Source organism: Terrapene carolina, unplaced genomic scaffold (assembly GCF_002925995.2).
Source record: "Terrapene carolina triunguis isolate 2854851 unplaced genomic scaffold, T_m_triunguis-2.0 Scaffold95, whole genome shotgun sequence".
Lineage (NCBI taxonomy): Eukaryota > Metazoa > Chordata > Testudines > Emydidae > Terrapene > Terrapene triunguis.
Genome location: NW_020664446.1, coordinates 42,616,896 through 42,639,516, shown reverse-complemented (window position 1 = coordinate 42,639,516; position 22,621 = coordinate 42,616,896). Strand labels below are relative to the sequence as shown.

Below are 22,621 nucleotides of genomic sequence, written 5' to 3'. Positions count from 1 at the left end.
TGCCAGCAATGCCCCTCTGCTATGTACATTGGCCAAACTGGACAGTCACTACGCAAGAGGATAAATGGACACAAGTCAGATATCAGGAATGGCAATATACAAAAACCTGTAGGAGAACACTTCAACCTCCCTGGCCACACAATAGCAGATGTAAAGGTAGCCATCTTACAGCAAAAAAACTTCAGGACCAGACTCCAAAGAGAAACTGCTGAGCTCCAGTTCATTTGCAAATTTGACACCATCAGATCAGGATTAAACAAAGACTGTGAATGGCTATCCAACTACAGAAGCAGTTTCTCCTCCCTTGGTGTTCACACCTCAACTGCTAGCAGAGCACCTCACCCTCCCTGATTGAACTAACCTCGTTATCTCCATACTGATTTATACCTGCCTCTGGAGATTTCCATTACTTGCATCTGAAGAAGTGAGGTTCTTACCCACGAAAGCTTATGCTCCCAATACTTCTGTTAGTCTTAAAGGTGCCACAGGACCCTCTGTTGCTTTTTACAGATTCAGACTAACACGGCTACCCCTCTGATACTAAACAAAAGAAAGTAGTTCTTCACATAATGCACAGTCCACCTGTGGAACTCATTGCCATAGGATGTTGTGCAGGCCAAAAACATAATTGGGTTAAAAAAAGAATTAGGTAAGTTCATGGAGCATATGTCCAGCAATGGCAATTAGCCAGGATGATCAGGGATGCAACCCCATGCTCCAGTTATGTCTAAACCTCCAACTGCCAGAAGCTGGGACTGAATGACAGGAGATGGATCAGTCAATAATTGCCTTGCTTTGCTCATTCCTGCGGAAGCACCTGGCACTGGCCACTGTCAGAGACAGGATACAGGGCTATATGGACTATTGGTCTGATCCAGTATGGCTGTTCTTAGGCTTATGAATGGCTATTAAGTAAACTCACATGAATTAAAACACTAGGTTAATTAACAAAATGTCAGCTCTGAGAACCCAACCCCCAAGCAACGCAGAAACTCAGTCCCCTTCAGGCAAAGATCCAGGTAAACAGACTGTCCTTGCAGCACACCCTGAAAGGAACAGAAATGCCAGGGCTGTGAGAGCAACAGAGGAAACAGATCCACAAATCTAGGTTCTCCCCACCCCCACTGACAGTGCCATGCCTTCGTTGTCTCAGTGCTCATGTCTGGGCACTGCTAGCGTGAGCACCCCAGCTGATCTCACTTATGAGGAAGATATACACCCAAACCATGTGGGGACAGCAATACGAGGATAGCCCCTTCCCGATGCATGGCAGTGGGGATTCTGGGACTAGGGGTATGGAAACAACCAGGTCTAGGAAAGAACGCCAAGTGTTGGTGTGAGTGTAAGGGCCTTGGGATGCTCAGCCCTGCAGTCACCTCTGACTGTCAGGGTGCTGGTGGAGCTCTTGGACGGTACTCCCGCATCACTTGCTACCACCCTGAGGTAATACTCGGAGATCCTCTCCCTGTCCAGCACTGCTGTGGAGTTGATGAGCCCACTGCTGCTGTTGATGAGGAAGTCCATTCGGGGCATGCCCACTTGCATGCGGTAGGTCACCTGCCCATTCAGACCCTCATCCAGGTCTATGGCCACCACCTAGTGAGGATGGAGGGGAGAAACAAGCATGAGAAAGAAACCAACATCACACGTCTCTAATATGAGTCCTGAATGTGTTGCCTTGGTCAAAATAAAATAAAAATACATAAACTTCAGACCCAGAGAGCAAGAGATTCCATTTCCCACAGACTCTGAGTTAAACACAAAGGGTACTTTGACCGTCACATCTGCTAGTGGTTACAGTACATAGAACTCATGCTGTGACAACACAGGGCTGCATGTGAAATGTACTCCCCTTGAGTTAAAGTATCCATGTCACATCTGTGGGGAGAGGTTTCAGGAGTGGGAGTTCTGCTACTTAGTACTTACAGCGAGTGCTTGGCAAACATTACCTAACCCCTGCACAACTCCTGGATGGCCAATATTGATGTTTCCTTTCTGCAGATGGGGAAATGGAGGTACAGAGATGGCAAGTGACCTGCCCCAAGCCACAGCATGAGACAGTGACAGAGCCAGGACCTGAGCTCAGGAGTTTCCCATTTTTAGCCCTGTGCTTAAACAACTGTACACACACCTCTCTCACAGAGAAAGCGGCCAGCGAGAGACAGAGGTTGGGTGAGGAGAAAATAACCCCTTTATCACCAACACAATTGCATGTAAATTAACCTGAGCCAGTCTCCTGGCATTTGGTTAGGTCCCTAAGATTGCCTGTCTTATGGAGTCTGGGGCTCAGAAATGAATGATCATTTACGGCATCCCCATTTTATACAATGCTGGCTGCTGACTCTGGCCATATTTATCTGGGGGAGGGTACTGACTTCACAGAAGGCTCTCACCAAAATGCAGCAATGATAATCATACTAAACACTTCCATAGCACTGGCACTTCCATAGCACTTTTACAAATGGTGGTTAATACAGGTTAACACGGCTACACCACCACTACAAAATACAGGTTGAAACAGAAATGATGAAAGCAGCAGATTCACCTGGAAGACGGAGGAGCCTGCTGGAAGGCCTTCAGGGACCTCAGCAATGAAAGGCAGGTTCTGGAAGGTGGGATCATTGTCATTGAGGTCCAGCAAATTCACAAAAACTGTGGCGCTACCAGTAGCCCGTAAAGGCGGTCTCCCACCTGCAGGAAAGGCACAACTTCAATCGACAAGCAAGGTTAACGGCAGAAATCCTCCAGAACGAATGCCACTGACAGTTCTACTGACAGGGTCACCTTTCTTTCGGAAGGAGAGTGACGTAGTATGATTCTCCCCTGGCTGGATCTAGCAGAGATACCACTAGGACTAGAATTGGCAGGCCACATACTTCAGATACTGAGTCCCCAGGCTGGAAACTAATCATGAGAGCTAGTTAACCGTTTAAAATAATCCCCTGGGAACAGCAGACAATGTGATGACAATATGTGTATGTGGTTGCAGAACAAAAAATGTCTATGTTCTTATATGATCCTCATCATACAGCGCAGCTGAAAAATGTGTGCTGGTGTAATTAACACTGTGCAGTAGTAATGCAAACATGGAAGGGACAGGGTTAAGGCTTACATACAACCTTACTTTGTCATTGCCTGACTTTTGAGTACTTAGCTGTGCAACCAGAATGTTCATTTAACTAAATTTAAAAAACAAATGGTCCTCATAGGATATTCTTTTCAGAGAAAAAGATTTTTTTTAATCACTCAGCAGCCCTTTCCCCCTAAATGATAACATTATTTAGCTAGAGATCACTGGAATGTCATGCTCCATGTATCCTGCAAGTCCGGCAGGAGGGAGCCCCCTCTTCTGCAGACCTTAAGGGCTGTGGCATACCTGACTTCAGAGCAGTTCCCTGTGCCCCAGGGATCTTACAACCCCCAAAGAAGAGACACCAGCCTGCGGATGCAGCCCTCGTGATATAGAACACAGAAGCAGGGCTTCCCTCTTGCACATGACAGCAGCTCCCCTTGAATGGCGTGCAGTAGCAGAGGTCCCCTCCTGCTGACTTTCTACAGTCTGCAGAAGAGGAGCTCCTCTCATATCCTTCTTATGGGTGTGAGGAGGTTTATAAAAGCCCTGCCGCAAACACTTACAGAGAATGCCTGGGTTGGGGCAAAGGCTCTTAAAATTTCCCTAACTTCTGATTTATAGGACCCAGTTAAATTAACCATGTGTGCAAACACCACAGCCTTTGCCAGCTGCACACTCTACACGCTGAGTGAGCAAATCCTTCCGAAACACACTGTAGATGCACAAAGTACAATCTGGTCATAACTCAATGAAAGAAAACCCAGTTTTCACCACAGCGCTCAAAAGCACTTCTCCTCAGTAAGGGCTATTTCCAGGCCAAATTTCACCTCTCTCATCTAATTTGTCTGGTCTGTTAAACGAAATCACAAAAATTGTATTTTTTTTTTTATAATTGGGCAAGTATTTCCCCTTCCTCCCCATTCTTCTCCTCAGAAATGGCTCATCTATTTTGCTCAAAATAAAAACAAAAACAAAAAACCCTAAGTTGCCTTCAAGCAGAGAACAGACTTGGAAAATTTTAGCTTGATATGTGAAAGTTTCAGAAAAGTACATGCAAGTGAAAACAGAAGGTTAGAATGGAAATGCTTATGTAACCTTAGCCACAGTGGTTGCTACCAGTCCTGCTAGGTCAAAAACAATTATGCAACATGATAATTTAAGGGAATTCTATCATGCCACTCCAGTAACTTACACTCTGCTTGATAATGGTACAAAGAGAAAGAAACAGGATGTGAAAATAGATAGATCCTATATTTGGAGCAACAGGAGAGACAAATGGCAAAGGCATACGGTAAGTAATGAGAAGCAACATGGAGCAGAATAACTGAGTTGGAGCTTACGGTCAGTGACGGAGACCATGATCTTCCTCATCAGTTCAGCTTCTTGGGGGTTTGGGTTCTCTCTATCCAACACGACCCCCGTGGTCCGGATCTTCCCCGTGGTGCTGTTGAGGCTGTAGAATTTATTCGGTGGCCTGATGCTGTACACAAGGGAGCCATTCTCAGCCAGGTCAGGGTCAATAGCAACCACCTGGAGAGACCAAGTGCAGATGTCAGTCTGCTAAATCAAGGGAACCCTGTTCAGTACAGCGCATCCACGCAGTCAACTCTCGGATCTGAGATGAGAAACTGAAAAGGAAATTAAAGCAAACCAAAAAGAAATAAAAAATTAAGTGCACTAAAGAGCTTGTGTTGCTCCATGGGAAACTCTGAAGATAACCCTCTTTAGGCATCATTCTCTTCTGTGTCAGACATTTTCTGTTTTATTTTTCTCCCTCGGAGTTTTTAATTCCCAGGGACATTTACATAAAAATAAGAACTTTGTTACTTAGGACTTCACTGCTCCTGTTGCTTGTCACTCACCTGATTTAGTATTATGTTGGTGATATAATTATTATTTTTCCAGCAACTAATTGTGAGGTCAAATGCAAGATGACTTTCAGTGGGGAATAAGCAGCAGGAGCAGTGGCATGCTGAAGAAATACAGATTTTGTTTCAGACAAGACATCCCTACAGAGCAAAAATAATGGAAAAGAAATATGGAACCCCTATATGGCACCTTCCATCACAGCATTTTACTGAGACTAATCAACCTGCCCAATATCCCTGTGAAGTAGACAAGGATTATTTGCCCACCACTTAAGTGCAGCTTCTCTCTTGGGTGGAAGGTGGATGCTGTAACAGAGCACAGCAACCCCATACACCAATTTAGGAGAGTAAGTAGAGAAGAATACAGCATGCGACTCAAACTGCAGGGGGAATTCAGACAGACAAATTACCCCCACAGCAATTTGATATGGACACTGGGGTTAATTTACAAAAAGTTCCATCAGAGTTTTAATTGCCACAAGGGAGCAGGGCTTTGGTCTTACAGCTCATCTGTGTTGGGATATAGAAGTTGGAGGATTTGCCAACTGGCAACAGTTGATCTTTAGGGGCCAGTCCTGAAACCTCTAAACCCTGAATCTTTCTGCTCACCTCCCCCCATTTTACACAGAAATCAGAGCACAAATGGCAGATAACATTGACTGGATGCCACAGCAATACCAATGGCAGAGATTTATTATTTGTACTGTGCCCCAAAACATGCCAGGTGCTTTACAATGGTGCACCTAGCACAATAAGGCCCTGATTGGGGCCCCTGAGCACAATTGTAATGCACCAAAATACATAGAAGTGTACCGTAACACTGTGCTATACTATACAATGTAGGTATTGTAAATTATGGAATGGATAATGGGTGGAATTATGGGCAGAGTGGAAACTGCAACATCATAGCTTTTACCAGTCCTCAAGCTCCATACAAATAGACCAACGGTCAACAAGTCCAGTACCCTGTCCCCGAGGATCACCATTGATGGAAGCTTCATAGTAACAAAGAGCACAAGAATATTTTGAGATGGAAGGAAGCCCAGCCAGCCCCTGCCCAGGTAATGTCTCTCCATGTGATCTAAGTGTCTGTTCTAACTCCTTCAGGCGTGTCCTTACAATTGCAGAGATACAGTGGCAGAGCAAAGGGTTACAAGCCAATATGCCATAGAAACCACCACTTCGGTTTGCCTTTATCAGCCACAATGCTTCGTTTTAATTACACAGGAATACATTATATTTGCTCAGCATAAATAATAATAATTTAACATATTATTAAACCCCTCTGCTTTCCCATATCCTGCTGCCGACAGATTCTTCCCAATAAGAACAGATGCAGAAGGAGCCACAGCCATGTGCCCAAGTGAATCGTGCACTCAGAAAGCACAGCTTGCTCCCCCATGGGGAAGGGGAAGCAGATAGGCCAGCTACGGTAATGCAGGGTTAACTTCTGCAAGGTGGACTTGGAATGGAATCCATTCCCCCTCCTGCTCCAAGATTAATGTTTCACTACAGGATTTTTTCCCCCAGTCTTTCCTGTTTGATGATTTTGTGGATTCTCTTCACTTTTCCCTCATTTATTTTCTGTTTCACGCCCGTCATTTTTCTCCCAGCATGATGGAAAATAATTCTCTCTCCTCCTCTCTTTTATTTTGCTGAAGAGATTTGAAAGACTTTAAATCAATGCCTTTCAGAGAGGTCCTTGAGGGAGGTCACAGGCGAGGCTAGGAAAGCAGAAGTTAGCCAAAAACATTGTTTTAAAGAAACACACACACACGCGCACAGAGGAAAGACTGCAACATGCTTGGGGTGGGAAGCATGGCTGCAGTTCAAGGACTGTGTTCTCCAAATGGACTTTCATGCCTTTATAATCATATCAGGGCCCAGATGCACAGTGGAGGACACAGAGTTCAAGTCCCATACTGCACATGGATCAGATTCCAGTCTCATGCTGTAGAGAGCCTGCGCTATCTGTAAGGAAACTGCAGTGATTGCTGTAGTCTCAACACGTTAAGCTCTGATCCTGCAAAGACTTAACTTTCTGCATTGTAACAATAGTCCTATTAGCTTCAATGAGATTACCTACAGAACATAAAGCTAAGCACATGTATAAGTCTTGGCAAGATCAGGGCTTTAGATTGCTAAATGGATATTTACTAGAGGAAGCAAGTACGTGGGATAACTCCAGGCTAGATCCTCAGCTGGTGCAAATGGACAAATCCACATAGGGCAGTGGGGTTACACTGATTTACTCTAGCTAAGGACCCACTCTTCAATTTTCATTTTTTAAAAATGAGAAGTATCTGCCATGATGCTGAGATCTTCATAATTTTAAACAGTGCTGGGGTCCCTGAATTGGAGCTGCCATTTCACTGGCACTTTCCAGCAGGAAAACCAATCAGCTGATAGAGTCCCCTCTTCTGCAGTTGGATCTGCTCACGCAGACCCTCTCACCCACATGGAGTCCCACTGACATCAAGTAGCTTGAGACAAAGCAACTGCTATTTAGTAGATACATGAGTGGAATGGCTGGGGACTTCTGTTTTAAGGTCATACTGATATTTATTAGAAAATGGTACAAAACATTGTGGAGACATTTAAACCATTGTTAAATTAACAAGAAAATCCTTTAATAGACAGCAAAATTTGCCTTTAATCAGCCACAAAAGCCTCTAGTCTTATTCCCGTATTCATCTGCTAAACAGCAGTTCAAAGTTTCTCAGCAGATATGCAAGATGGTGGCTGTCTCATTCATTATAGTTTATAACCATTTAACCTTATTGGTGATTGATCCAACCAGATGATGTGGTTATTGCATTTTTAAAATCAAACTGCAGTTTTTCTTTCAACAAAGGCCTGTTAACTCCATGACTTTAAGCACCAGGATTTCCTGGCTGTATCCCACTCTCTGGCCATGTGAACACCATTGGATTAAAGGAACAGACTTCTTAGAATAACTGTTCTCTTCACTGGGCCAAACACAGTGAATGCGGCGAAAATGAATTTGGCACAGTGTGCCAATTCCTGCCTGGGAGAGTGCCAGGGCTGGCACGATGGAGGGGACAGGAGATGGCAGGTCAGGATGGAGAGATACATAAACAAAGGTGCTGCAGGACTCAGGGCTGGTATAACAGGACTGAGGTACCCTGGCAGCACTGCAAGGCAGAAGCATGCACAGATCTTTGTCTCCAGTTAAAGGCATCAGCCCTTCAATATTACACATGCTAAAAGTCAGTCCAGACAGCACAAAGATTAAAACTAGTTTCTTTGTGCTTCTGGATTCAGAGGGTGCATTCTGTTGGCTGTCATGGTACATACCGTTGTGACATCGGAGTCCGGGGGGGTCATTTCCACCAGGTTAATGAAGTACGGATCATCCTTCCACATGGGATAGTTATCATTAATGTCCAGCAAAGTGATGTTCACCTGCAAAATGGTAAGTGTGAATATGGACTTTCCTATCCAGTAACCAGCATGGTATGACCCTAGAGTAGCTGCAAATCTACCTCAGTGCTTCTGCTTATTCATGTCAGATAGGGTTGGGCTTACAATGTCTGACCCTGGTCCCTTCACCTTTCCCTCTGAGCCAGTGTCACAAATGATGTCATTTTAGCAAGATGGCTGTCCCTGTGGGTGGTTCCGAAATGATGAGTGTAATTAAAAGGATTTCTTCTTAAAGCCAATTCATTGTCTCTACCAGACGAGAAGGTACTTCTCACCATGCACCGTTTCAGGAGCACTGTGCTGAGTGCCATGAGAGCCACTTTCCTCTCCATAAACACTGCTGTCTAGAGCCAAGTGAAACAGTCACCGTAAATATGGAAATTTGACCAATTCAGCCTTTTCTCCAATTTTTTCATTATTCGAAATTATTTGCGGAATAGTCTCAGTCTGTATGTTGGGTGGCACGTTCCATATCTGAAATCCAAAAAAAGTTGGTTCATTTTGTATGGATATATAGGTCGAATGGCGCTGTTTCCTTTCCTTGACTGGACAAGCATAACACTTCGATTCAGGTTTAGAGTGAATCCTTGCACTGATGAATTCAGAGTGAGTTTTATATGAATATTCTTCTACATTCCCTTAAAAGTTGCTGTTTCCACAAACACTCCTATCAGTGAACTCACTGAGTAGGACAATGGTTTGGGCATTTTCCATACTGGGACCCCATGTTACAACAGAAGAACATTTCAGAATTCCTAATGCCTAATCATAAAGGGAGGGTTCTTGTGATCACTGGGTTAAGAACAACATACTAGCAGATTCATGGAAAATGGACGCTGAAGGCACAGGGAAAGGGAATTTGTTTGAACATTCAAACAAATATTTGCAGGACATTTTTTACACTCTTCCCCAAACTCTCTGCCTTGGGTGGGCTCTGGTCCACATACTTCCTGCTATGGCCCAGAATCAAACAACTCCTACTCACCTTACATGAACGGTCCCAGTAATGGCACTACTTCCATGAGTAAGGCCAGCAGGATGGAAACCTAAACTGGACCTCCAGATGTTGCAGTTTGAGGGAGGCCAAGGGGAGCTGCCTGATTTCCCATGGCAGGCAGTGAAATGCAAGATAGCCAGTGTTGGTAGGGGCTGTAGCTGGGGTGCCATTGTTCATTACAACTGCCCTATAAGAGTTGTATTGTAGCAAAGTTAGCCATTCTCTGTTTGAAAAAGTTTTGGCAGGGCTGAGAGCAGCTGCTTCCCTCATAAACGCTAATCAGAGACACTACACGATGCAGTCTGAGCAATTTCCTTGATCTCTCCCTACCCTGGTAAATTATTTACAGAGTTTGAAATTCCCATTAATGTAGTAGCCTGGGGCTGCTGCTTATTGAACAGGGCATTTTACTGTATTTCTGAAAAGTTCTCTTCCCAGCAAGGCACCTGACTCGGGCATTGTGGCAGAATGTAGGGATAACAGGGAAAGAATGTTAGGAAAGGAAGGAAAAAGCAAAGAACAAGACCATTAAGTGGAAGAAGCAAGAAGGGAATGAGCGAGGGATAGGCAAGGGGTAAGAGAACATGGATGGTGGGTGCAGAGCAGGGAACAACAGAGAAGCAGAAAAGGGTACAGAATACAAAGCAGGAAGAGAATGGCACTCTGAAGTGTTAACTATTTATTTTTCCCAATGTAAGTAAAGGAGGTGGCTGGGGGTGGTTACACAGGGTCCAGATGGATCATGGGATTGACGGTGGGATGCAGAGCCTTTCACACGTTAGTTCTCCAGTTTAAATCCAGGCCAAGTCAAGAGCGATCAAAATAAAAAGTCTCAGAGGGGAAGAATAAAATAAAACGGGAGGAGGGATGACAAGAAAAGGCCCACCCAGTGCTTGGGTTAGTGAAATTACATCTATACATTTATGTGCACATTCTGCTTCCAGCTTCACCTTGGGGCTGTATGGAAAGGTCCCACATCTCTGCCAATCTGTGAGGGAAGGAGGTGCTGGCAGAATGCTGCTGCTGAGGAAACCTGAATCCAAGTGTGTTTAGCTTTGGGAGAGTGACTAAGCTAACTGGGCAGGCACACAACAAAACACTGTCAGGTAACCACTTCTATTGAATTTCAAGCCCTGGTTCATGGGGCACCTTTTTTTTTTTAAACACAAATCCTCCTAAAATCTCCAGTACATTTATCCTTAGTGCCAAATCCCACTCTTCTGATCCTAATGCACACCAGAAAGCAAGCATACATACACTCACTGACTGTAAACAAGCTGTTGACTGTAACAGCTTTAAGAGTTTTAACCAGCTCTTACAAGCTCTCTTTATTATCGTTCATGTGCAAGAGATGGCCTACTAAATGCAGAGTGGGATGTAGGAACCCTATCACGTCTGTCCCAGCATTCAGGGCTCAGATAGCTGTCCCCAGCTGCTGATTGCTTCTACAATATCACTCCAAAGCTCCAAGAGAGGCTAAGTCAAGATCAGGGGTTTAATATTAGCAAATATTCTCCTAAAACAAACCAAAGCAAACCGTGCATGTGTCTGTTTAGCTCAAAAGGAGACTAAGGTCAGATCATGCAATTCAGAGAGATGCACATTCCTTCAGCCACACACAGGAGGATCACAGGTGCCATCCAGTGGTAGGTCAGGAGAATCTCAAGTTTGTGGTCTCTAGGGCTATCCCAGGCACCGTTTTCTATTTAAGGCACAGAAGAGGTTTGTTAGGTGAAGCTCAGATGTGTATTCCCAATGGCTATCCCAGAGGATGTGCACATGGGGCCTGCTGATGGTGTAGTAGCTGAATCACAAGCATAGGCTCTTTAGGGCTGTTTCATAACATCTGAGAAAGAAAAGACCTAGCAGATCAACTACTCCATTACCTAGGGACAGATGCAGGATTGTTCTCTACAGCACATTCTCTGTCTTTCTTGTCCTTTCCAGTCCCATTTTAAGGCTCCAAGCTTACACTGCTTCCCTTGGGATATTAATCCACAGCCAAACTGTTCCCTTTCTCCCAGGTGCTGTTCTATTTCAAGACATCGGAGTGGCATGTCCGCTTATTCTGGGGTGTGCATGCATTCCCTGTGTGGATTTCTGGGGGTGTGTAAAGGTGGTGCAGTAGCTGCTGGTCAGCTGGTGTGAATCCCAACATGTGTGTTCTTTAGGGCTATTACAGGCAATGTTTGCTATTTAAAGGGCACTAGCGTGGTTTGTTAGGGAACCCCAGGCACGTATGCCCTATGGAGCACTGGGTTTTGGGCTCTTTTTTCCTATTCAAAAGGTGGTGCAGTAGCTGGTGAATCCTGGGTGTGTATTCCAGCTAAATGCAATAGTCAAACTTTAATCAGACACCAACTTCCCACCGAGTTTTCAGGTTCTCTAATTACAGATACTTTTAGGACATATGTTAACGTAACTTTTCTCCATTCCAGAAACTGTTCTTTGCCTTTTAATGAATCTATTAGGAGACTGGTCCACACTCCCATGGAGCCTCAAAGAGGACACAGCAGCAGACATGCCAGCCACCTCAGACTCAGCAGGACTGTAACCTGCCTGCCCCAGATTCAACAGGAAATATCAAGTTATCAAGGGACCAATTGTACCCAGCACCAGTGAGAACTACCTCAGAGAGCTCTCCCCTTTAGCAGTGCAAAGACACTTCCAGTGACTCGCAAGTGGAAGAACAGGTTCAAGAAAGATTGTCATCTTTATATTAGTACCGGCTGCTCATTACATCTCTTGTACTATCAGAGTAAGGAGCAGTTTGGCTGAGACCAAAAGCATTTGAACTCACAGTGGCAATGCCTGTTTTCTGGTTGTGACCCACGCCACCATCCACGGCCCGGACAATGAGTATGTACTCTGATTTGGCCTCCCGGTCCAGCAAAGAGGTTGTGGTGATTTCACCTGCAGAAAGGGAAAATGGGAGAGAAAAGAGATATGGGATAATAGTGATTCCTGGGCACATGCCCAGATGGGATGAGGAGAGTGGCATGAGCATTTGGAAATACTAATGCACAAAAGTGTACACAAGCCTGAATGTGTGTGTACAAAGAGAGAGATCATTGTGAAGGAGTGAAAAATTCAGATTTGGAAACACGATCAGTTTCTTCCACAAATGATCACATGCAGAGAGAGCCGAGAGACATGGACACTGAAAGAGAAGCAATGTCAATTCCATGATTCTGTTTAAAATAGACAACTATAATTTTCTAGGGCAATCTTTGTAAATCCTCAGAGGGGTCCACTCCATCCCTTCCCCCGGCAATGCCAGGGTACTTAAGGGGACTGGTACCTTCCCACCCCCGATATGTTTAAGTATTCCTAGTAAAGGCCATGTTTTAAGTTTTGTGTGAGGGCATTAGAGTACACGGTTACGTCAGTGACACTAGATGAGTGACTGGCCTATATTTGTAATTAGCTATTGGAGCTTGAGATTCCAGCCATGACCTACGGACAATGTGTCATGGTGACACCAATGATCCCTTTGAAACAGCTGTGGTGAGGACCAGATCAGTGATGCGGTTGTGTAGTAGCGTGTTCTGTGATGGAACACTTGTACAAACAGTTCCACTCTGCAATGCACTTGTCCGTCTTTTCTCTGCAATTGCAGACTCAGGCTGCGCAAAGCTTGTGAATCAGCTTCGCGCAGTCTGGAAATAATCTGGATGAATTCAGGCTCTGCTTCGTTACTCTCAAAGTTCAGATATATTAACCTAGATGACAGGTAATCTATGATATCACTGTAATGTTACCTGGCTTGAGCTCAGTGACTTCACAGCCTTGACATCACTGTCTCTTAACGAACATGTAGAAAAATAACACAAGAATCTAACGGCTGATATTCCCAAGGTAATAGCAGCTCATAGGAAGGAGCCAAGCCTTAGTTAGATTTGGACAGAATTTTCCACGCTGTGGCAGACCACAATGACATTATTTCTATCATCTCCTCAACCATCTGTAATCGCCTTTCAATACCAAATCACCTTCCCGCCAATCATCTCTTCTTCTCCCCCTACTCCATGTTCCAGTTGTTGAAAGGAGCTCAGCACGGAGGACTGTGCTCCCCTATGGAGGAGCTTTTATGTGAGGGGCTGTCCGGGGCAGCAATAGAAGGAAGCAGGAGGAGAGGGAAAATTAATCTAGATGAGAGAAATTTAAAAAGTTAAAAGGTCTTCTTAAAATATATTTGCTTCCAAAGTTTTGTGGCATCAATTAATTCACAGACTGAAAAAAGTAATCAGTAAAAAAGTTTTAAATATGAATGTGTCGCAATGATGGATCACTCCTCCTGTCCACAAAATTGCATCTAATTAAGCGCACTTTTACAGAGCAGGTTCAGCTAATTTGAATCAGGAACGTCTCAAGAAAGTGCATACACCTCGAAGGCACTGAGCAAGCAGACACAGTTCTGCAGTATCTTACTTTTCCATCCTTTCTTTACATGCCCCTATGTACCAATGTATGCTACAATGTGCCGGGATTCGACGTGAGGCTGTGAGTGAAAGGAGTTCTTGGATCGCACTGGATACTCAGATTTTTCCAGAGAGCTTCCTCCCAGCATTGCTAGGTCAGCAACAGCTTAGAACAATGTGGTGTGCGCTTCTTCATAATCGTGGCCAGTTATGTCATCTACACTAATCCCCAAGCAGCCCAGGGAAATAACCCCTTTTCCCTTCTCCTAGACTGAATAACAGAGTAGAATGTTGATTAGAGTTCCTCTTAGACCAGGGCCCTTTGTTCGCTAGTCACTCTCCCACTTCCTTCTAGAAAATGACTGTGGATTTGGGCATCACGTACTATAGTGGCAGGATGGGTAATTGTGCCTGACATCCTGGGACCAGGTGCACTTTATACTCCCTTAGGCTGTGTTTCTCCTACAATAAACACAGTGGGGAACATGAGAGAGAAAGATCGTGGGGAGGGGAGGAATGGAGGGAGGAAAATGACAAGAATAAAAGGATGGAGGGAAGAAAGAAAGATGTGAGAGAGACAGAAAAGGAGAGAATATGAAAGGGGGGGGGGGGGAAGGGGGGGGGGGGAAGAGAAAGATCACGTGGGCAGGCTCACCTGAACGAGCGTTGATCCGGAAGTGAGAGGAACCTTCCAGGGAGTAGATAATTGACTCTTGACCATATTCTCTGGACCGGTCCAAATCAGTGGCATTTAAAAATAGCACAGTGGCTCCTTTGAAAACACCAGAAATGAGGAATAAAAGATGCATATTTGTTAGCAAACTGATGGACAAGGGCTGGGTCAGAAAGCACAGCACCCCCAAAACACTAGACCCAGTGGTCACTCCAAACCAGGAAGCACGTTCATATCTATTCCCGGCCTGCTCTTTTAATAGGTCTATCGTTTCCTATCCTGCTAACTGGTCCATCCCTCCAAACTGACTGTTGTACTATCAGCAGCTCTAACACCCAATTCAAACTTGTCACTGTGTCCAGGAATCCCAAGGTGAGAGACTTAATCACTTGGCAGCTCTTAAAGAAAGTACACAGGCCCTCAGGGATTTTAAGTGCCATGTTAGTGGCATTTTAATGTTAATCCAGGGGAAGGAGGCTGCATGAGCCAGCTCTGGTCGGATGTGTAATCACTACCACCACCAGCTCGGTCATGACCAGCGAGCAGTTCATGATGGGTTTGCTACTTACATGCCCCAGGAAAGCTGACAAGGATAAACTCTTTAACAAAAAGGTATTTAATGTTGAAGGGATTTAAGTGCCACGGTGAGGACCTTTGGTTGCATAGCTGTTGCTTTCACAAGTTGCTTTCTCAGTAAGACAAGGGTGTGAACTGTATGGGAAAGTGAAGAGTGGGGGAGCTTGAGCTCCAATTGGATAGAAAGTCAATTTTGCCTTTTACAGGTTTACTCTAGCTCTTCTGATTTTCACTGTATAAGCACAAATCGAGCACATGCTTTACTTGATATTTACCAGCATAGCTATGAACAGGGTGATGCTGCTTCCTAATGCAACTGACTGGTGAGAGCAGAAGCCCAGTTACTCCCTGGGTACAGTATGCACGGACACACTGTGTGGAAAATTAGGATTGTACCAAGCACAGGTGCTTTGGGAGTTTGTCAGCCTCATGCTACCATGTAGGCAGGAGCAATAATTCTGCATCCAGTATTTGCCAATTATAAGGTTGGAGGCCCACTAGCATGGTTGAGCATCCATGTGGATAGACTGCCCCTACCCATGCCAGCCTAGGATGGCACTGGGAGAAATACAAGCAACTCTTTTTTTCCAACAATGCAGCAATGTATGTCAGTCAACATGTGCCCCCCTACCAGTGTTCCTGGAGGTATTATCACAGATTCTGCTCTAGGCAGGCACAATACCACCAATTAGCACTCCTTGGATAGCACAGCTCCTCTCCCAACCCTTATGCCACCCTACCTATAGGCGCCTTCATTGAATCCTGTATGGATGTAAGTACATAATCTATTTGTGGGTGTGATTTCAAAAGCACTCAGAGTTGGCCTATATCTGCTTCCAGTGAACTCTATGGGAGTTTTACCATTGAGTCCAGGGCGAGCAGAGTTAGGCCAACAGGGGACTGTCTTTGTACAGTGCTAGCACAATGGGGGCCCTGGTCCATGACCAGGGCTCCTAGACACTACAGCAGTACAAATAATAAATAACCCCACCACCACAGAGCACTTGAGACATGTACAGGGTGGGATTTGCAATAGTTTTGTCGGAGTTATATGTAAGGGATGTATTTTAATTTTCAACTTAAAAAAGGGCCCATCACACAAATTCTGGATGGTGAATAATGTTAACAAATATATGTAACCCACTGGTCAGTATGTGTTGTGTCTCTGCCTGTGTGCCCAATCCAGAGGATGTGAGCATTACAGCGCCAGCTGCAGAGGCTGGCTCTTTAGCTCAAGCTGTCGAGACCCAGGCTTTCAGCTCTGGAGCTCCCTGGTTCAATCCCCAGTGCTGGCTGAGATGGAGGCTGTCACATATACACTTGGTAATGTGCTCATAAGTGTCAACCCTGAAGGCTGTCATCCATCACTGAGCTATACGCCATCCCAAATCTCACCCACTAGGCAAATGCCAGAGCAAAAAGATACTCTTCATGGTTCAGTGGAAGGCCTAACAGTTTAAATCTGTAGAATCAGCAGGGGAAACAAGACCCAGAACCAATGGCCTTTCCTCAGAATGCCCTTCCTTCAACTCCCCCCCGTCCCTGTCTGATGCTAAAACACCCGAGCGGGTTAAGCTGCTACAATGGTACGTGTGGAGAGAGGCAATGTGCATGACTGCACACATCTCGTGTGTGTGCAATGCATTATGTATGTATTGAAATCAGGAAGCCTGGGCATTAGGCAGCTAATTCTCTCTCTCTCTGCAAACTTGCTTCTCATGGGATGCTGACAGCCTCTGCCAGGTAGTTGGGCTCTTTTGGAATCTAGTGCCACCTCCCCATTGGCCGAGTAGGCGGTCATATAAAATATTACCAGTAAGACACTACAAATGGGAAGCCACATAAAGAGAGTGAGAGCACAATTTTCCATACCTGCCATGATGTCCTCCATGACAGTAATGACGTAGGATGGCCGACTGAACGTGGGTGGATTATCATTTTCATCCTAAAGAGAAAATAAGAGATGTTGGAAGACACTGACTTGGAAAAAGACAACAGAATAATGACAAAACTCTGGTGTGATAGGACATGGAAATGTCTACCTCCAATTGACTTGCTGCCCCATTTGGACCAGAACACTGCTGCTTTAACAGTACAGAAAGGGGGAGGATTGTCTTGTGGTTAAGGCACAAGGCTACAACCAGGAAGATCTGTTCACAGACTTCCATTGCAACTCTGGTCAAGTTATGATATTTTGTCTTTCCGTGCCTTAGTTTCTTAATCCATAGGACAGGGACAATAACATCTCTCTCCTTGGGGTGTTGTGAAGGTTAATTAGCTACAATAGGAAAGTTGTTTGGAAATGAGAGTGCTATGTAAAGGGTAGGCATAGTTATCTGCTAACACTGTCTAGGGGTTGTGCATATGCTGGGAAAGGAAAGACACCTTATTTTGAACATTTCTTTTCTACTCCATTTTCTCTACTGCTCTCATAAGAAGCTTGAAAACAAAGGGTTCATCTCTTCTCTGTTTCCAAATTGTGGTCAGCACAAAAGGAGCGGGCAGGCATAAGGGAGCCACTTACGGTGCCTTGATTCTTTGTTGTTTGGGACCTTACGCCAGTCAAACAGAAAGCATCGACATGGCAAAACATAGCTCCAGCAATGCTCCTTCCCTCCCCAGGTTCTTCATACCATGAGTAGGGAGTGCACAGCTGGCAAAGGAGCCAGCTTTATGCCTGCAGACAGCTTACCTCCCCACAAGGGAATTTCTGCTTGCCACTTTGGCCTGAGCTGGCCACTCTGACTCAATGGTTCAAAGTGGCTAGAGTGGAAATGAGACTCTGGCCAAAAGTGTCTTTCCCTACTGATTTTTTAAAATAAACACATCTGATAAACACCAATTCCCTCCACCCATAGGCACCGACTCCATGGGTGTATGGGGACTGGAACAGCCACAGAAAAAAAATAGTGGGTCCTCAGCACCCATTGGCGGGCCCCGTGATCATCTCCTCCCTTTCCCTCCCAGCGCCTCCTGCGGCTCAGCTGTTTAGCAGTGTGCAGGAGGCGCTGGGTGGAGGGGGCGAGTGAGGGCAGGGCACGCTTGGGGAGGGGACGGAACAGGGTGGGAAGACGCGGGGCAGGGTCAGGAAGAGGCAGGGTGGGGACGGGACGGGACCTTGGGGGGAGGGTTGAGTGGAGGCAGGGCCTGGAGCAGAGCAGGGATCGAGCACCACCAGGGAAATGAGAAAGCCAGTGCCTGTGCCTCCACCACTCACATCCTTCATCTATAGACGTTTCAAATGGAGCAGAAGTCATAGTGGCTTCCTTTCGTTAGCTTCTCTGCATGTGCACAAGTACCAGTACAGATGTTAACAGGAATGTCTATTAATTATCTGCCTCTGCAGAGAAAAGTGGTGGATTCTCTCTTGTTTTGCTACTGATCGAGCTTACAGTTTCTGGGAGGGATGGAGTGGGAAACTGATGTACAGAATCCCAAGGAGATTCCTTCTCTGATATAAACATTTTCAATTAATTAAGTCTGGTGCTATAAACTGCTTTCTTTCTGTTATTCATTAGAGAATGTCTTGTGAGCGCCTCCTCCTCCTCCAGCACACAGTTTTAGAAGGGAGCAAAACATTACAAGAGCCAAAAACAAATACAAGCAACATCTCCTCCTCTCTCTTCTTCCTCAGAGCTGCACACAAAGATTTTATCATTCAGGATCACACTGGCCAATGACACATGGTCCTGGAAGTCATGTTATCTTTTTATTTTGCACAAAACAAGAATCATCTGATTCCCGATTACAAGGAGGAGGAAAGGACTTATACTTTCTTTTACAAAAGTGAATATAGTGCTGATGAAAGATGACATTTCTCGGGACAACAAATCCTCTGTTCACAGGACAACCATGGCACAGACAGTGGCAGTGCAATTTTTCCCACACTGCCACACTCACCTAAACATGCAGAGACCACTGCTAAGGGTGAGAAGGTAGTGCAGTCTCCAAGTACTGTTCTACTAAGACTCCCCAAAGAACTCTGCAGTAGTTGTGCCTTGGATACTTGTCTACTAGTAAAGGAAGATCGCTGACTCATTTCACAATGGCTGTCAGATGTTAAATAATAACTAACCTGTGCCAGGTTGGACCCATGAGATAGAAGTGATCAGCTCGGAGACTTGCATAACACCAGTCCACTGAGTCATCCAATCCCCCTGGATGTTTTCACCTTTTCCTCTAACTTTAAAATGGTTTAGCCCAAAATTTCAAATAAGTGGCCAATGATTTTGAACACACAGCTCGACACCTTGGGTCTAGTTTTCAGAAGTGCTGAGCATCCACAGCTCCTATTTTCTTCAGCTGAAGTTATGGGTGCCCAGTACTTCTGAAAATTAGATAGCAAGGTACATCAAGTCAGGCATCTAAAATCAAGTGGCCACTTTGGAAAATTTTGGCCAGAATGTTTGATTCTGAAATCTAAAATCATAGAAAAGTAGAGCTGGAAGGGACCTCAAGAAGCCATTGAGTGCATCCCGCTGTGCTGAAGCAGGATCATCCCCAACAGGTACTTGTCTAACCTGTTCTTAAAAACCTCCAATAATGGGGATTCCACAACCTCCCTCGGTAACTTATTCTAGTACTTAACCATCCTTAGGGTACGTCCACACTACCCACCGGATCGGCGGGTAGCGATTGATCTATCAGGGATCTATTTATCGCGTCTCATCTAGACGCGATAAATCAATCCCTGAACGTGCTCCCCGTAGACTCTGGAACTCCACCAGAGCGAGAGGCGGAAGCGGAGTTGACGGGGGAGCCACAGCCGTCGATCCCGCGCTGTGAGGACAGGAGGTAAGTCGATCTAAGATACGTCGACTTCAGCTACGCTCTTCTCGTAGCTGAAGTTGCGTATCTTAGATCGATCCCCCCCCCCAGTGTAGACCAGCCCTTAGAGTTCGAAAGGTTTTCCTAATATCTAACCTAAATCTCCCTTGCTAAATTAAGCCAATTACTTTTTGCCCTATCTGGACACAGAGATTAATTGATCACTGTCCTCTTTATAACAGCCCTTTACATATTTGAAGACTATTATCAGTTTCCCCCATCCGTTTTCTCTTCCCTAAACTAAACATACCCAGATTTTTAAAAACCTTTCTTCATAGGTCATGTTTTCTATAGCCTTTTACTTTATTACTCTGCTCTTTGGGCATGTAAACATAATGTACGCCAAGGTAAGAAGCAACAGTTCCTTAGCTTTGGAATGATTTCACCAGTTATATATTGATCCCTGAATACAGTCTATACCTAGGATACATTCACCTCTGAAAGGGTATATTGTTGAAATAATAAAATAATATATTCATGAATATTTCTAGTTACCACTTCTAAGGTGCCCATCCTGCTGATGTCTTTTTGAAATAAAATGGATGTGAGCAATACACATTTAATAACTACCAGTATTTGTTGTAATTTATAGTTCAATCCTGTATACATTTTGCTATATATTTAAATTAAATTACCTTCCCCTCCACCCCAAACATGCACACTGCTGAGTGACACAGTTAAGCTGACCTAACCCCCGTAGACAGAAGAATTCAGCTGTGCAGTTGCAGCCGTGCTGATGTATGGCTTCCAGTGTAGACAAGATCTGATACTGGTCGCATGAGCTCTGCACAGTGCAGGGCCTACAGCATAGGGGATGAGGGGAGGTGACTTTATACAACCTTCGTGATTCCCTTATTCTGGGTCCACCCAGGCAGTGGTTCAATGGCAGGTGCAAGTTAGAGCCATCTCAGCCAGCATAAAGGGGCCACTGGACAACGGTGAATCGGGCTCATGGTTCACAAGCGATGACTTTGCCAGATGCAGCAAGAGGCAGCCAGCAGAGTCTACTGACAACGTTAAAGAGACTCATTTGTAAAGATTTCCATTTCTCAGCGAGCCCCCTGCACATAACAGAACCAAATTAAACACAAAATCCCCATAAACATTTTCATAAAAGAATTTCTGCTCATTTCTTGGTGGTTACGAGGGGTTTTTTTTGGTGGGGGTGGGGGTGCATTAAGCAAGAGAGAACCCAACTTGTTGACTTCAGGAGAAGCAGTGAAGCTTGCTTCACACAAAGTGCTAGCAAACATACCTAATAAATAAACGCAAAAAACAGGTTTTTTGCTCACTTTCTTCAACTGATTCTCACATCAGAAAGGCAGCTACTGCATTTGACCAACTGACGAAGAATGTGTGGGATAACAGGAAACTAACATCGAACACCAAGCTACCGGGCTACCAGACGTGTGTTTTCAGCAAGATCTGGACCTCCTACAGCAGGCATGAGGGAAGGCTAAACACCTTCCACACCTGCTGTCTTGGTTGTACTCTAAACATCAAGTGGGAACTCAAAGCATTTGAGAAAGCAAAATTGTACAATTTAATCTATTCTCAAACACAAATGTCTCTGTTGGCTCAGTAATCTGTGTCAGATGTATGAAGGATGCATTCCAAAGGATCTCCTGTACAGAGAACCTGCAGATGTTCCTTGGCCACTGGGATGACTTTGGTTCAGGTTCGAGGATGTTTGCAAAAGGGACTTGAAAACTGTCCACATCAACACCGCAAGCTGGGAAGACGCAGCTAGCAACAGGCTACATTGACTCCCTGGTGCAGCGCAGCCCTCCAAAAGAGGCTGAAGAGAGGTGGTTGAGAGAAAGGAAAGCAAAGCGAGAGAAGAGGGAAGAGCAACAGGCCCCAGGTGCTAGTAGTATATTAATTATATCCTCTGACCCTGCACCTTATGCCTACACTATTGGTGACAAGGCCGGTCACACGAGAATTGGACTTTTTAGCCACTTGTGATGCTGCACCATGCCATACAATAAGTGAACAGCTTTTGCACTTACACAATAGTCTTTCAAGACTGACGATTGCCACCACCATGTTCAGCTATAGTAATGTTAAGTGATCCTATCTCTACTAGTAGATACAAAAAGGTTCAGACAAGAAATATGATTTTCATGTTGATGGTGTCCCTTTAAGCCTGTCTCTGCTGGGAGACAGAGACAACCGCTGTCCTGATGAACTAGATCAACACCACTTGGTTTAAAATATTCCTAAAAATGGAAGAAGGATCAGCTTAAAGGTGTTTTAAATGCCATTCAAATAATGTTAAACTGACCAAACCCAACAACAGAAAGGAGTTAAAGAATAAAAACTGACACAAAATAAAATACCCCATTTGCTTGAGTCCCTATGAGCTTCCAGAGGCCTCTGATAGCCCTGTAGCCATGACTGATGCTTTTGCCATTGAACTTGATATTTGAGGCCATTTCACATGCCAGTGATGCTCATCACACTCTAATTAAATTGCCATCCTCTGCTATCTTTGCCGGAAGCAGGTGATCTTTAATCAGCCTTTGCATCACTTCTGTGATGCTCAGTTTTGCACATTGTCCTCCTCACAGCATGATGAACCTTAATGTGGAAATCCCCTCCGCTTTATACTCTCATTCTTGGAGGGCATGGCTATTGGGAAACCCATCCATCAAAACGTATCAAACTTATTAGTGTTGCATTTAGTGTTTAATTATGGGAACTCAGTAACAAACTTGCATATTGTGAGGTGGGGGGGAT

At 44.8% G+C, this 22,621-nt stretch overlaps 1 protein-coding gene across 1 annotated transcript in view; it reads right to left on the bottom strand.

Moving 5' to 3' along the window:
• The window catches only part of CDH23 (cadherin related 23), a 495,748-nt gene that overhangs the window by 157,787 nt on the left and 315,340 nt on the right, over positions 1-22,621 (bottom strand). Inside the window, exons 16-22 of the mRNA XM_029911383.1 lie at positions 16,925-16,997; positions 14,459-14,575; positions 12,183-12,295; positions 8,260-8,367; positions 4,414-4,603; positions 2,546-2,691; positions 1,377-1,596 (exon numbers count right to left, since the gene is read on the bottom strand). Of these exons, the coding sequence (XP_029767243.1) occupies positions 1,377-1,596; positions 2,546-2,691; positions 4,414-4,603; positions 8,260-8,367; positions 12,183-12,295; positions 14,459-14,575; positions 16,925-16,997 (967 nt within the window). The remainder of the gene's footprint in view (positions 1-1,376; positions 1,597-2,545; positions 2,692-4,413; positions 4,604-8,259; positions 8,368-12,182; positions 12,296-14,458; positions 14,576-16,924; positions 16,998-22,621) is intronic.